This window comes from Eleutherodactylus coqui, chromosome 5 (assembly GCF_035609145.1).
Source record: "Eleutherodactylus coqui strain aEleCoq1 chromosome 5, aEleCoq1.hap1, whole genome shotgun sequence".
Classification (NCBI taxonomy): Eukaryota; Metazoa; Chordata; class Amphibia; order Anura; family Eleutherodactylidae; genus Eleutherodactylus; species Eleutherodactylus coqui.
This window is the reverse complement of record NC_089841.1, coordinates 124,497,058-124,512,138: the sequence shown is the minus strand read 5'-3', so window position 1 is coordinate 124,512,138 and position 15,081 is coordinate 124,497,058. Positions and strand designations below refer to the sequence as shown.

Here is a 15,081-nt window from a genome sequence, read left to right as displayed (position 1 = left end):
TCCGCGTGCGGGAAAAACGCTGTGGATTTTAAATCTTCGTTTTACCGTGGACATGAGGTCTTAGGGTCTCAAAAGAAGATGTTCAAAAGTGTACATATTCTTTCCGCTTCTAACTATTTTCTCCTAGTAACAACTGTTGAATTGATGCAGAGATTCCATTTTATTTCAACTAACGGCTCTACTTTTTATATCTGGAAAGTTTCGCCGAGATGAGCGGCTCCCTTACAATCTAGCGGTTAAAGTGCAACTTTCATGCAGTAAAAATTAAACTGTATCCTTCTAAGAAGAAAAATAAGACAATTATCCTGTGTTGCTTTTACTTTTGACAGTTCTATGAAAAATCTGGTAGAGTCAAAGAACAATCTTGTTACTGGGACAGAGAGCAACCAAATCAATCCCAGGTCTCTATAATCTTCAAAAAGATATCAAAAGAATATTGGACACAAAATAAACCATATAAATTCAAATAAACGGCAGGTTTTTTATGTAATAAATGGATTCTACTGAACCGAAATGTAACTCACTCCATTGTGCAGCAGTTTTTCCATTCTTGGTGATGTCCCACTGAAAGACCGCGTTTACTTTTTTAACCAGTTCACCTCCAACATCCTTGATACGACGGCTGATTTCTTCGAAGACCAAGTTACTCTGTAGTTCTACATCCTAAACAGCACATGTATAAAAATAGATTAGTAGATGTTAATTGTTCTTAGCGCTATTTTTGGGGCGCTGCAAATGGCAAGGCATAATGATTTTCTCCTTAGAATTCCACGGTTCTTAAATCACTGACATATACCATGAAAAGGACTGTCATGCCTAGTAATTCTATTACTTGGTATATCACAGTCCAGAATTCTAGAATTCATTCCATGTTGTAGCATACGGTCTGGCTGCAGATGCTATTGGAGCAATGGATTTATTGCTTAAGGCAAACAAGATTAAATGACATAATGGGGATGGATTACACAGGAATTGTAAGTATCTCTGTCCAATATAAAAAATACATGTAACACGTTTAAGAGCTTACGACAGAAAAGGATGAGACAGGAGCATTCTAAACAGAGATTAGCTATAAAGCTGATGAAATACTAAGGAACTGACTAAGCTAAAAGGAATCGCTGTCCAATAAACACACCTTATTGGACTAGATAAGCTAGGACATCGTTAAAAGATCAGCAGGGGTCCAATACCTAGCACTCCCACTGATCAGCTATTTGCTGGAGCCACTGCAAGCAGGAAACATATAATCAGCCCCACATGTTGTGCAGCAACCCAGAATGGTATTGCTGGCTAAGTCCCACTGAAGTGAATGGGACTAAAAGGCCATTTACACGGGACAATCATCGTGCAGAACTTGATCAAACGAATGAAAATGTGCGATAATTGTTAAGTCTGAATGCAAAAACATAGTTTAATGTTTCTTAACTTTTCGTTATCGCTCACTTTCAACCAGCATAAAAACCATCGCTGGGCTGCTGACTTCTTTCTGCGAGTAAATGCTTCCCGGTTTGCCTCTCCACATAGAATGTGAAGCGCTGAGTGAGAAGCCAGCGATGGTCAGCAGTGATCTGCCTGTCTAAATGCTCTGCATTAGAGCTAACAACGTGCAGTTTTCGTTAAGCCGTCGCTCATCCTGGTCTTTCAGCATGCTGAAAGACAACGATAAGTCTTATTGGGGATTCCCAGCAAGATACAGCTGATGCTATTGTTTCAGCTGTATCCTGCTCCCTGATGACAGGCAGGGTATGAAGAATGCAGCTCTCCAGCTGCGTTCTCTATACCCTGCACGGAGCGGTCGGCTGTATAACAGCCAGGCGCTCTGTGCAGAAAACAGCTGGATGCAGAAGACAAGTGGGGCCACCCTGCTTGTCTTAAACAGCCGAGCGCTTGGCTTATACAGCCGAGCGTTTGGCTGTCTAACAGCCGGGCGCTCCAAGCAGGAAACAGCTGGATGCAGAAGACAAGCGGGGACACCCCGCTTGTCTTCTGCATCCTCCGCTCCAAGCGCTTAGCCGTTTGACAGCCAGGCCCTCCCAGCGGGGAACAGCTGGATGCAGAGAACAAGCAGCTCCCTGCTTGCTCTCTGCATCCTCCGGAGCGCAAGGTGATCGCTCAACGTTTGAGCGATTATCTTGCGATGTAAATGACACAACGATTTTCACTCAAAAGACATCTTTTGAGCGTTAATCCTTGTGTCTAAATGGGCCTTAACCCAGCATTAGTCTTAAGTACCATTACAGGATGCTGTTACATAAAGGACCGTGCTCTGGAATGGGAGAACAACGGTAAACACTGGATTGGTAAAGTAAAATAATGGACTCGTCTGGTGTGATCAGCTTGTCCAAAAGGACAAAATGTCACATCTCCAGTCGCAGTTAGCCTTGAAAAGTGACCAGCGTAATAGCCAACAAGCGCCTGTCCCACAGGACATCCAAAAGGAGAGCATCAAAGGGATTATTTGAGAATGTGGAATGCCTTGGTTATATGAACATGTGGCAAGGAAACCCCAAAAAATCTGACCCAGCAATCTAGGTGCATGTGAAACTCAAGACGAAGATTAATCTAGGAAGCAAAACTGTGAACTTACTTCAGAGGAGGGGATTTAAGACCAAGCAAAACCCACTAAAAATCCAGGTTTGCATAGCTACACATGGTCAAAGTAGATGCATTTTTACCAACTAAGACTTGGTCATTCTTCTGGAATCATCTTACATACAGTGAAGAGTTGTATGGAAAGATGCTAATAATCTCACACATAACAGACTTGGTCAGGCCCACAGCACTCGGCTTTATTACGATAAAAGCATCATACTTATAGCCATCGTTCTCAGCTTCACCGTACTGCGCTTGCACACAGAATGTGAGGTTTACAGAACACAGGAATTTTCTTAATTAGTTACATACTATGTAATTCACATCTGTGGGTTCTAATTAGCATTTGAAAAGATCAGGAGTACCATATCAGAATTAATCAGAGATGACACAAACAACATCACCTATGGTTCCCAATACAATCATGGTGGACCCACATTATCCACATAAATCTGTCAAAATATTAGATAAGTACATCTGTTTCTCTGGGCTTTACGCCATGTCCTTGGAGTACTTACTTATCAAGAAATAACTATGTATTCAGGGGACCATAAGAGACAAGGCCGGGTGTGTTTATCTACGCCTGAGAGTTTCTGCCAATTGTACATTTTATAACTAAAGATAGATCCCGTGAGTCCAGCATATAGTAAAACATCCAGACAGGTGCTCATCATCAACTTCTAGGAATTCTTGCCAGGAGCGAGAAACTTCCAAGATCCATTTTTCACTCTCACACCATTATTTCATAATCTAGTAGTTTACATTATTGATCATATAGACTGAAACACAGTCCCACATTAAAAGTATTGACAGAATTAAGAGACAAATCTGACCAATGCACGTAGTCTGCTTTGTTTCTTGCCACATATTCTTGGCCAGTGCCTACTTTGTGGAGATGTTCTAGTTTTGGTGTGCAGTGGCCCCGGTGAAGAGCTGATTGGCAAGTACGCCGGGTGATGAACCCTAATAATTTTTTGCCATTGATCATAAGGATAAATCATCAATGAAAAATAAATCCCGGAAAAACCCCTTTAAGCTCCACATTAGTATTATGACTCTAAATGCTATTTATCAAGTTAATTCGATAGTTGATTTTGCCACTTTCAAAAGCTTAAAACGGTAGTGTATTCCATCTCGCTGACTGTAAACAGCTATACTGAAAAGTATGCTTAGTTTATAAACAGGATTGTATGCCGTGCTATTTATATTCATTAATAATCCTCTCTTAATATCTTGCTTTATTAGGAACTACCCCGTTTCCCCAAAAATAAGCCCTACCCCAAAAATAATCCCTAGCTGCATTACATTTAAAAAAAAGGAATGCTTACCTAGCAGGCTTGGTCCAAGTCCCTCCTGCTGCTGTCCGGAGCTCTGCCGTGCGTCATGCATTCCTCATTCGCCCACAGATCCCTTCCTGGTTAGGAGATTCATATGATTGTCTGAGCAGCGCTCGTGAACCAATCAATGCAGTCCTCGATGAACCAATGCAATGGCTGTGATTGGTTTATCGAGCGCTGCATTGATTGGCTGAGCAGCAGTTGAAAAATACAATCACAGCCATCTTGTTGTGGAGGCGGGATTTGTGAATTAGCCAATCAATGCAGTAGCTCGGCATGTCGGACTCCGGGGAGCAGCGGGAGAAACATAGGCCGAGCTTGCTAGGTAAGAATAATAAAACATTCCCCCCAAAATAAGACCAAGCGCCTCTTTTTGGGCAAAAATTATTATAAGACAGGGTCTTCTTTTCGGGGAAACACAATATTTATAAAGTAGAAGAAAGACATACATCAATGCTCTTCAACTAAATGCTGCATAGTAGGAAAGAAAGTGTTTCCTGAGCATGAGAGAGACATCAGCATTATTTTATTCCTGGAGTGACCAAGTTAGCATTCATGTTCCCGTGTGTTAATCATCACAAAGTTCCAATGGATTTATTACAATTTTAGCCATATATCTCGCAACATTACTTTGAAAAGGCAACTTAAAAGCAGGGAAAATGGAACATAAAAAGAATCAATGGGGACTTCTAACGGACATGTCTATTTTTCTTTTTAAATGAATTGTGTTACGGAGAGTAAAGCAACACCACTGACAACTGTATTGATGTGCTGTTTTCCCTGTAAACATAATAAAAAATCAATATGGCAAGGTAGAAGTAAATTGCACTTTTTTCCACCTGCATCTACGTCTACTGTGAGTATTAACGGAATAGAAAGGACAATGCAATCTACTGGAGATCAAGAACTACAGGGGGGAAAAATGCCAGAATCTCCTTATTAATTGGATCTCCAAAGCAAACATCCTAATATGTATCTTCGCTGCATCGTGTGCATTTCATCCACATGCATTTGTTACAGGCATGGATTTCTGGCTCACAAGTTATGACTGTTAATGCGTTTCCCTACCTGGACTGCAGCTTTGGACTCCAGACTATTAACAGATGATGCAAGGTCAACGTAAGCACCGGCAATGGCAATTTCTCCAGTCTCTATGACCTGAAAGAGAAGTAAACAATGTTACTTTTTAAGCTATAGCATTTCTCCAGAAGTCTCAAGTAAGAAAAAAGAACATTTGGAGTCCCTTTATCTTAGTTGAAGCCATCCCCTCTGACATTTCATGACATGTCTCTTCCAATTCACCCAGAGATCAATATGTCTTATCCTTAGCAAGAGAACATTGACATTATTCAGAGGGATAAAAGGTCAAATGTCTTTTAGACATTTTTAATGATTTGCTCTCTCAATATGCGCCTGTACACATTGAACAAATTAGTGCAAAATTATGTTCTGTACCGTACAGGTTGACAAAAAACATGTTCTCTGACATCAATCTGGTAAACTACAACTATGCTGTATGTATGCAATCATAATTCAATTGCTCATATTACATAGGATTCTCCTTAAGGCCAGGCTCATAGGAGCATATTTGTATTGCACGTATAATACGCGGTACATTGTGGGAGTTCAAATACATAGATTTTCGCTGTTACACTCACACCAGCATTTTTTCATTGCGTATAATATGTGAGTAAAGAAGAACGTAGCATGTTCTATTTTACCATGTATTACGCGCAATAGGGCTTCATTTTTCTCTATGGGTGCATAGTAACATAGTTTGTATGGCCGAATGAAGACAATATCCATCTAGTCCAGCCCGTTTATCCTCCTGTGTTGTTGATCCAGAGGAAGGCAAAAAAAAAACCAACAGCAGAAGCCAATTAGCTCTTTTGGGGGGGAAAATTCCTTCCCGACTCCCTAATGGCAATCAGACTGTTCCCTGGATCAACCCCTAATAGTTCCTACCTGCCTGTATACCAGGATTAACAATTAACCTAAGATTTATATCCTGTAATATCCTTCTGCTGCAGAAAGACATCAAGTCCCCTTTTAAACTCCTCTATGGATTTTGCCATCACCACATCCTCAGGCAGAGAGTTCCACAGTCTAACTGCTCTTACAGTAAAGAACCCCTTTCTGTGTTGATGATGAAACCTGCTTTCCTCTAGATGTAGCGGATGCCCTCTCGTTACTGTCGCACTAAACACTGTACATATGTGGCGCTTATGCACAACATCGCTAAGTGACAAAGCAGGAAATTTAAAGTAAATGGAACCAGGAAGACTCCGCATGATAGCGCCAGCTCATACCGCGCTTTAAACCCTGCCTTATACATGCAGCGTTTTACCATATGCTCGTGTGAGCAGGCCTAACCAACAGTTTGGCCTAATACAGTACAATAGGTTACATCTTTGGGAATTCTGCGGTGGACGCTTGTTGTCCTTGCCTTGAGGATAGGATAATGTGCTTATTTGTTCCCATCATTTAACAATATTTTTCACTTTCCAAAATTTTCAATGTTCTGATCCAATTTTCCCAAACCTTCAGTATTTATGTTTGAATGCTCCCGATATAAATGCTGAATGTGTCCATAGGGTATAATAGGCCTGACGTATGTATACATTTGCCAGTATGTGAAAGCATATCCATTTTCTCCTACACTGTACTGAAAACCATACTGTGGTCTCCAAATGGAGAGGTCACAAAAAAGTAAAACAGTAACTTTTTTTCAGCAAGAAAAGGCAAAAGGCAATATAAAGTACTTTAAGACATTAAACTGCACACAGTTGATGTGGGTTGTGAGCCTGCATATTTGGGCCAAAAGATCAACTAATACCTCAGATTTTATTGTAGGAGCAGTTTGGCCCAAAGATGCTGGTGGAGCCTAGGAAGTCAGTGCTTTAAATGGTATATTCAAGGTGTGGGGCAGCTCACCTGATCTGATAGTATGGGTGTAACTAATAAGCTGTAAGCCTGCATGGGGCACTACATGTGTCTGTAGCAGTGCACCCTATACAAGCCTCATTTGTGTGCAAGTATGCGGTAACTTCCGCAGTGTATGGTGGGTGTAAGTTGCTGTTGGTATTTTGTAACTGTGCTACCTCTCCCATATAACATTTTGCCTTTCTGCAAGCTGCTGGGAATTAGGGTTTGTACCTGCCTATGTATCAGTATGTATGGCCATTCTCATAGATTATTTTAGTTGCATACAATAGGATCAAATGTTCTGCAGACACAAAATCATTACTTGACAAAACGGAAATCGGAAAAAAAAAATTCAGAAAAGGAGCCTAAGGCTACGTAGATACAAGTAAGCGTGATATTTTAGGATGATATCCCACTCGTCAACATGCGTTTTCACACTGATTCGAATAGTTTTTTCGGCAAAAATGCCTCCCATTACTTCTGTGAAGTAGCGATCCTCCGGCATGGCTGTCAGGCAGGTTAGAGGATCGGCAAGTGTTTCGTATTGTTTTCAATGGGAAACCTTGTATTGCACTCGCATGCATATTGCACGGCGTGCAATGTGTGCTATTGTGTCCCATTGAAAATAGGCAATGCGTTCCGAGGAACGCGAAAAGATGGGACATGCCATGACATCGCTTTTATATATGACTGCATTTAAAAGAAATGGGTTCATATTTGTGATTTCCACAAGTCTCTCAACGCAGAAAACTTGCATGAGATTCTCAACCGTATGAAACCGGCCTAATTATGCTTTATTAGTAACTAAAACATGGTCTACCCAATTGCCATTCCTTATGAAAACATATACAGATTGGCCTATTATCTTTTCCGGCCTTCAATTGTTGTTGTTAGGCATTTACGACCCTCGGCGACCCTAAAGGTGACCTCCCTCCATAATTTTCGGATTTGCACTGCTTCTTTCAGTTGTGTGATATCCATACCAGTATCAGCTTTGACAGTATCAGCCATCGTGTTCTTTGGCAGCCGGGTCTTCTTTTACCGCTGATCTGTCCAAGCATTATAGATTTTTCTAGCGACTGTTCCTATTACATGGCCAAAATAAGTAAGTCTGAATCCCATCATCTTGCCCTCCAGTGATATATCAGGTCTTATACAATTCAGGACGTCTGTTACTCTCGCCATCCAGGGCATACGCAGCAGCTTTCGCCAGCACCACAGCTCAAACGCATCAATCCTCCTATCAGCTTCTTTCGCAGTCCAGCTTTTACATCCATACGTGGCTACGGGGAAAACGGTGGTTTGCACTCTCCTGCAATTAGTTGCTATACCGATATCCCTACTTTTCCAGATTTTGTCCATGTTTAGCATCGTGCTTCATCCTAATGCTATCCTATGTTTTATCTCTGGCATATATTCTCCAGCCTGGTCAATTTTTGAGCCAAGGAAGATGAAGTCTCGCACGCATTCTATGACCTCATTGTCGATTTTGATTTGAATTCGGCCATTTTTTGCAGTTGTCAAAATTTTAGTCTTCTTTAAACTCAGGTAGAGGCCTATTTTTCCACTTTCAGTTTTAAACTTACATATCTGCTGGAAGAAACAGAAGCAGGTCTGAAGTAGCTGAGTTGTGTCATCCACATAATGGAGATTGCTGATGTTTCTTCCACCTATTTTCACCCCGATTTCCAATTAGTCTAGGTCCATTTTACGCATGATCACCTCCGCATATAGGTTAAACAAAAAGGGTGAGAGGATGCAGCCCTGTCGGACGCCTATGCCGATCCCAAACCAATGTGTCCCCTTCAATTGTACCCCGCATCAAACCTCAAAGGCCACTCTATAGAAAGTACAGTATATACACACACATTGCTTTAGGATTACATATATATATCCCACACAGTGTGTAGAGGTGAGAGCGGTATCTTGACAGCCATCCCTTTTAATAGTTCAGAAATAGAGCTTTGTCTGATATTTGTGCATTTGAATAACACACGATAAGGAATTAAAATCATAAAGCACAGTCCCCCATAAGCCCTGTCTGAATGCCTCAGGAAGCTTTATGGCACGTCAAAAAGCAGGACACAGTTCTTTCCTTGCCTTATTACTTGCAACGTCTAATACTCTAAAGGAAAGGATATATATCCATTATATAAAGTGGTTAGTCCTCAAGCCATGTTCATCACTCACATTATACAAAGCAAATAGTTGCTTTATTCTGGAACAATGCAATAGCTCCACAACACAATAAAGATGGATATTTATGTGACTGTGGCTTGCAGGATCACATTAGAAGCTAAAGTTTTACATGAAATCGTTTATGCCTTTGCTTGAATCAAGGAGTTTCTTTTGTTGGCGCTGCAAAGCAATCGCACAAAACAAAAGGTTATGAAAAATCTACAATATTCAGCTAAATTGCAATACGCCAGCTAAGAGCATAAAGGTTAAACTATACAAAGCTAAAATATATCATGCATTCACAGACAGATGATTTGCTAGGAGAAAAACATCAAGAAATATCAAGTTCTCCACTGACCTTAGCCTGGAAGTGAATTCTGTTGCCCTCTTTCCACATTTCAGTTTGTACCGTTTGCCCAGGCAAGACTGGCTTTGCAAAGCGCACCTTGAAAGACAAAATCAGTTAAAAGGCGACTTGACTTTAAATTTCTATTAATGGACAAAAGGAACATATAAATAGAAGTCTTATCAGATGCCACTGTTCTGAACCTAGGCCATACAGGCCATGGGTGCACACCATGCTAAAGAGCTGGCAGTGTAGTCCAACTGGTAGGATGAAGTGCCATAGTTGTAGAACAAGCCTACATTAAGAGTGCTACATTAACCACTTATTGCTCTGCACTGTACATGTAGGGTTCTGCCATCTAGTTATTCTTGCAAACGGCCATATTCCTACATTGCTGGGGCAGTAACAAGTTCAGGAGCTGAACCATTGCCATAAGCAACGGGTGTTAGTTGTAACCAACAGCTGATGCTTGCCTACAATGGAACTGATTAGATAACGCCAATCGCTGCCATTCCACTTCTCAGATGCTACAGTCAATAGCGAATGATGTATTAAAACAGAAGGACTTGGCTCCATCGGTTACTCTATTGGCGCCCCTGCAAGACGATCATGGGGTGTTAATGGGTTCAGGAAAAACAATGAAGTTCCCAGCAGCACTGCAGCAATCCTTCAAGTAAAGCCAGGCAAGTAAAAAGTGCAAACGCCAGTATCAGAGCCCAAACCAGATAAGCTCAAAAAATGCAGTCCATGTAATTAGAATGACTGGCAGCAATCCAAGGTATGGAAAAATACAGTATTTTTCCATACCTTGGATTGCTGCCAGTCATTCTAATTACATGGGGTGTTAATGGGTTGTCATACCTAATGGAGGGGAGGCCCCTAGTTCTGTCATCTTTGTAATTCTATTAGACTCTATCAGAGACAGAGTCTAAGAGTGCATTTACACTGAAAGATGATCGCTCCAAAAAAAAAATATCGCACAAATGACAGTTTGAGTCACAGTTTTGAGCGAGCATCTTCGCATAACTGTGAAGTAGCTAGTTAGCTACTTAAAGAGTTAAATGCAGGCGGAGCAGGACTCCACTGATAACTCAGAAGAAAGCTCCTGTTTTGTATATGCAAACAGCTGCTTTGTTCTCGCAGTTATCAGCGGTGTCCCGCTGAGCTGATGGCTCTGAGAAACAGCAGGAGCGCTGATAGCTGCTTTGTTCTCAGAGCCTTCAGCTGGTATCCCGCTGGGAAGTCCCAGCAGAATACTAGCTGAAAGAATGCTATCAGCGCTGCCTGCTAAGAAAATCAGCGTGATAGGCCCCAGAACAGCCACTAATGGTGTATCCGTAGATAAAACCTTGCCTGGATAAATGACAGGCATATATTCCAGATTGGAGGATGTCCTGCGGAGATATGGCCGAAACGGGAATGATGGTTTTTCATAAGTACATACGCATTTGTCCCACCCCTCAGGTGTGTTCTGGAGAAACTGTGTGTGTGGGAGGGGACGGGAGGTGGACAAAAGCTGGTGGTGGCAGTGTGTGTGTGGGTATTGTAGAGAGCAGGAGTCATTAGCCTGGATCAGGAGGTGATTTGAGCTTTCCTTCTGCATGCATGCAAAAGCCTGGGAAGGAATGGTACAAATCCGCCTGTATTCGAAGGACTCCACGCTTGCAATCCTGCTAGAGTGATCGATTGAGGCTCTGCCGTGACAAGTGTTCACAGTGGTGAAAGCACTCAGATTAGTCGATCCGTGACATATCTGGGATGGAGGCGGGATCGATTGGGGTCTCCCCATCTCTCCACTCTCCCATCCATGCCACTCCTGACTACAGGATCACTTTAGAGACAGAGCAAGTGTCAGGGCAAGGTCTGGAAAGACAGTGGAGGACTACAAATGGATAGTGGTGACTGTGTGAGGGATACATCAGGGCGAAATCAGATTTAGGTGTAAGGTTGGGACATCGAAAACCAATATATCGAAAGATCGATAGATCACTAATGCTTTGGCGATGCTTTTCATTGATATTGTTATGTCCAATATATCGGTAATATTGATAGTTTAAGGTGAAATATCGATTTTTGTGAAGAAGAAACGCGTCTTGTGGTCAGGTGACCATATTTTCCTTTCTTTACATTCTGCCCTTTCCTTTGTGTTGGTACAGGATGTAGTTTTGCTCGAGGCAAGAATGAACTTATAAACAAGTTCTAGAAACTTCTGGAAAGTGTGAGGTGACTCTTTGTCACCAATAAGGTTTGCTCCAGGTAAAACGACTCTCCGAAGAAGTGGGGTCTTCGGCCCCTTTTCCACATGCGTTTGTTCATCGGGTTAGACGCGGGCTCTGAGCGATTGCGTCCAACGCCATGTCTGAAAGCATTTCCACATGCAGATGGAGGGCTGCGCTGAAATGCACGAAAGTCGCATCCACAAAAGGAGACGTGACATGTCATGCGTTCAGCGTCTAACACGAACGCGGTGCCCATAGGAAAGATAGGAGACCCATCTAACACAATTACAATTGCGTTCGGGGCACTACGTTCGCATTACCAGGCCCTGCATTGTTCACAAGTTGCCATGGAGACCGTTGGTCCCTCAGCGGCAACTTGAAAAAATGAAGGGGAACGCAGCCCCACAAACACACAGAGAGATCATGCTCACATCCCGTCAGGTCCAGCGTCCATCTCCTGGCTTCCTTGTAGCTGGCAGAACCTTGCTTCAGTGTTTACACCTCCAATCATCTTTCTGCACTCCTGGTCATGCTGGTGAAATGAGGTCTGCTCGAAGGAGCATTGTGAAGGGAGAGCATGCCAGCAAATGAATATTTCTTGGCTTATTATTGGGGCCAATGATAAAAAACTTTTCATATACCTTATTTTAATTATATGGGTCATCTGTAATTTTTTATTGTCATTTGTAACTTTAATATATTTCCATGTTATTAATAGTTCGAAGTTAATAATAAATTCAACAGTTTAAAGTTTTAAATGAAAACTAATTTTTTTTGTTGATTGTTGCTTTATTAACCCCAGACCTGTTTTATTTTTATACAGCATTTTAAAAAGTCGATATATCAAAATATCGATAGTTTTCCACCGATCTTTTACAACAAATCGATAGTTTGTTCAGCGATAATCGATACTATCGATATTTTTGTGTCCATGTCCCAACCTTAATTAGGTGTATGTAGTATGGGGACAGTGTTTTTGGTTATTTTAATGCCATTTTGCCAGCGTTATCATCACTATTCTCTCTTCTTCCCCCTGTCGTCTAGTGGAGAGACCAAATATATTTTAAAGCCCATATCAATAGCTAACGTACAAAAGATATTTTCTTTTGATACCTGGCTGCATGCTATTTTGCAGTCCTGCAAAAAAGAGTCAACATTCCCCATTTAATATACAGTTGATGTTGTTACATTGTTACATAATAAAGGTGTCCATAAACTGTTTAGAGTTGATCAAAACTGATGAGTTCAAGCGAACTGATCTCATCAAGTAAAACTTAGCAACAGATAATCATATAAGTTGTCCAAGGCCAGACTGTCATCATTTGGAAAGAAATCAGTAGTTCATGAACATATATGGGTAGTCTGAAAGACTAACGGGCAACGTGGAGTAAAATGGGTATGGCTGCATAGGCATAACGATCGTTCAGACAATTATACCTTTAACAGCTGTTCAACCATCAACCTTGGCTTTCACACCACTCAACTGATGTTACATCATATTTTCTCTACTTCAAAAAACTACAATCCAGCTAACTACAAAGTACACAATGAATGTATTAAATTACCCAGACAGTGATATTTTTCTTGCGGCACATTATCTAAGTGATTTCATATTGAACAATCTTACAATTCAGAAACAAAATGTCAAGTGCTATATTGTACCTTTATTGCTTTAAAGTTGGTTACATCATTATTTGCAAAGTGCTTCAAAACATGCCGGGCAGAAAATCCAAAAGAGCACAGACCATGCAATATTGGTCTTTCAAATCCTGTGGAGAGGAACCACTGCAGAGTAAAACTTTAATCTCAAGTATTCTGTATTACATTTACATCAACATACAAAGTAATGGAGGAGCCATAACCGTTGATTTATCCTCTTCAAGATTCTTAACCTCGTTCATTGACTATACGTTAAATATTTACAGTTATTCAAGGAAAAATGCTACGGAAACTTGCACTGAAATGGAATGCGGTCAGTCTAATCTGAAAACCAGAACTCCATGTGCATAAAATGGATCTTAAAGGGACAATATCACAATATTTATTTAATTTAATTAAAACCAAATAGAGAAACCAATAACATTTTTCTAATCAGTTTTCATTTTCTAATTGTAGAATTTATTTATACTGTTGTCTATATATGACTATGAAGGCTGTCATATTGCCTGAGCTATATTTAGAGATATGCTTTACAGCAGCTTCATGGGCCATTCATAGAATTGACAATTGCAGGGCGGATGAATAGATAGTCACAGCTGATCACCTATTTTGAATAGTGGATCCTGTGTTCTCTACATACAGGTGTTACCTGTCAGTGTAATTCTGTCTGTGATGTTAGTGAGAGGACTGCTGCAAAGCTTTCTCTACAGAACAGGAAGTGGCAGACTAGTATTAGGCCTCATGTCCACAGGGAAAATCAGGCCAGCTACAGATTCTCCATGGAGAATCCGTAGCGGGTCCCTCCTGCCCCGCGGACATGAGCGCTGAAAATAAGAATAAACTTACCCGCAGCGGACCGGGCAGGTCTTCTCTTCTTCACGGCCGGATCTTCTTTCTCCGGCCGGCAGATGTACTCGGCACGCCGGCAGCGTGCCGCGCGCATGCGCCGGGCACATCCGCCGGGCGGAAGAAAGAAGATCCGTCCGTGAAGAAGAGAAGACCTGCCTGGTCTGCTGCGGGTAAGTTATTCTTATTTTAGGTCTCCCGCGGATCCGGACGGCTTCCATAGGCTTCAATAGAAGCCTGCGGGAGCCGTCCCCGCGGGAAACCCGCACGAAAATGGAGCATGTCACTTTTTTTTTTCATGCTCCATTTTTTTTTTTTAATTCACTTTTATTGACCATCCGCGGGTATTTATCTACCCGCGGGTGGTCAATGCATCCCTATGGGATGCGGATCCACATGTGGGTGATCCGCTGCAGATTTTAAATCATATTTTGCCCGTGGACATGAGGCCTTAAACTTGGTTGTCAGTGTTAATAATGCAGGATTTGATGATTTGTAAAAAAATATTTTTAAATTGCAAAAGAAATTAAAAAATAATCAAAAATTCTTAAATATGTTTAACACAAAAGTTATTTATGTAATAGGTCATTTTCTGATGACAGCCTCCATTTAAATGGTGCTGAAGTACTTTTCTGTATTACAAGTAGCTAATGGATAGTATGGCAGGTTTCTCATATAAATGCATGAAAATGCCCAGTGAATAGCTCATGAACTTAGCTAAGACTAGCAGGTCAAGGATGGCCTTTAGGTTCAGAAAGCTATAATGTCTTTTCAAGGCACATTACTCTCCTCCAGTGAAGGAGGGTGCCACCAGCCTTTGAGTCTAGAAGGACTGCCTATTGCCTTTTTCCACCTTCTATGACTGAGGCTAGTATAGACAGCAAAGTGAGCACATAGCAATGGCTAGCTGCAGACAGCAGCACTGCAGGGGCAGTTTTTGACAACTTCGGTTTACACGGGACCTGAATGCAAGGTGCCC

General features: G+C 41.4%; 1 protein-coding gene across 1 annotated transcript in view; it reads right to left on the bottom strand.

The window, feature by feature from the left end:
- HSD17B4 (hydroxysteroid 17-beta dehydrogenase 4) overlaps nucleotides 1-15,081 on the bottom strand; it is a 269,906-nt gene that overhangs the window by 41,307 nt on the left and 213,518 nt on the right. The window contains exons 19-22 of the mRNA XM_066603105.1: nucleotides 13,260-13,366; nucleotides 9,391-9,477; nucleotides 4,998-5,087; nucleotides 525-663 (exon numbers count right to left, since the gene is read on the bottom strand). Coding sequence (XP_066459202.1) covers nucleotides 525-663; nucleotides 4,998-5,087; nucleotides 9,391-9,477; nucleotides 13,260-13,366 — 423 coding nt within the window. The remainder of the gene's footprint in view (nucleotides 1-524; nucleotides 664-4,997; nucleotides 5,088-9,390; nucleotides 9,478-13,259; nucleotides 13,367-15,081) is intronic.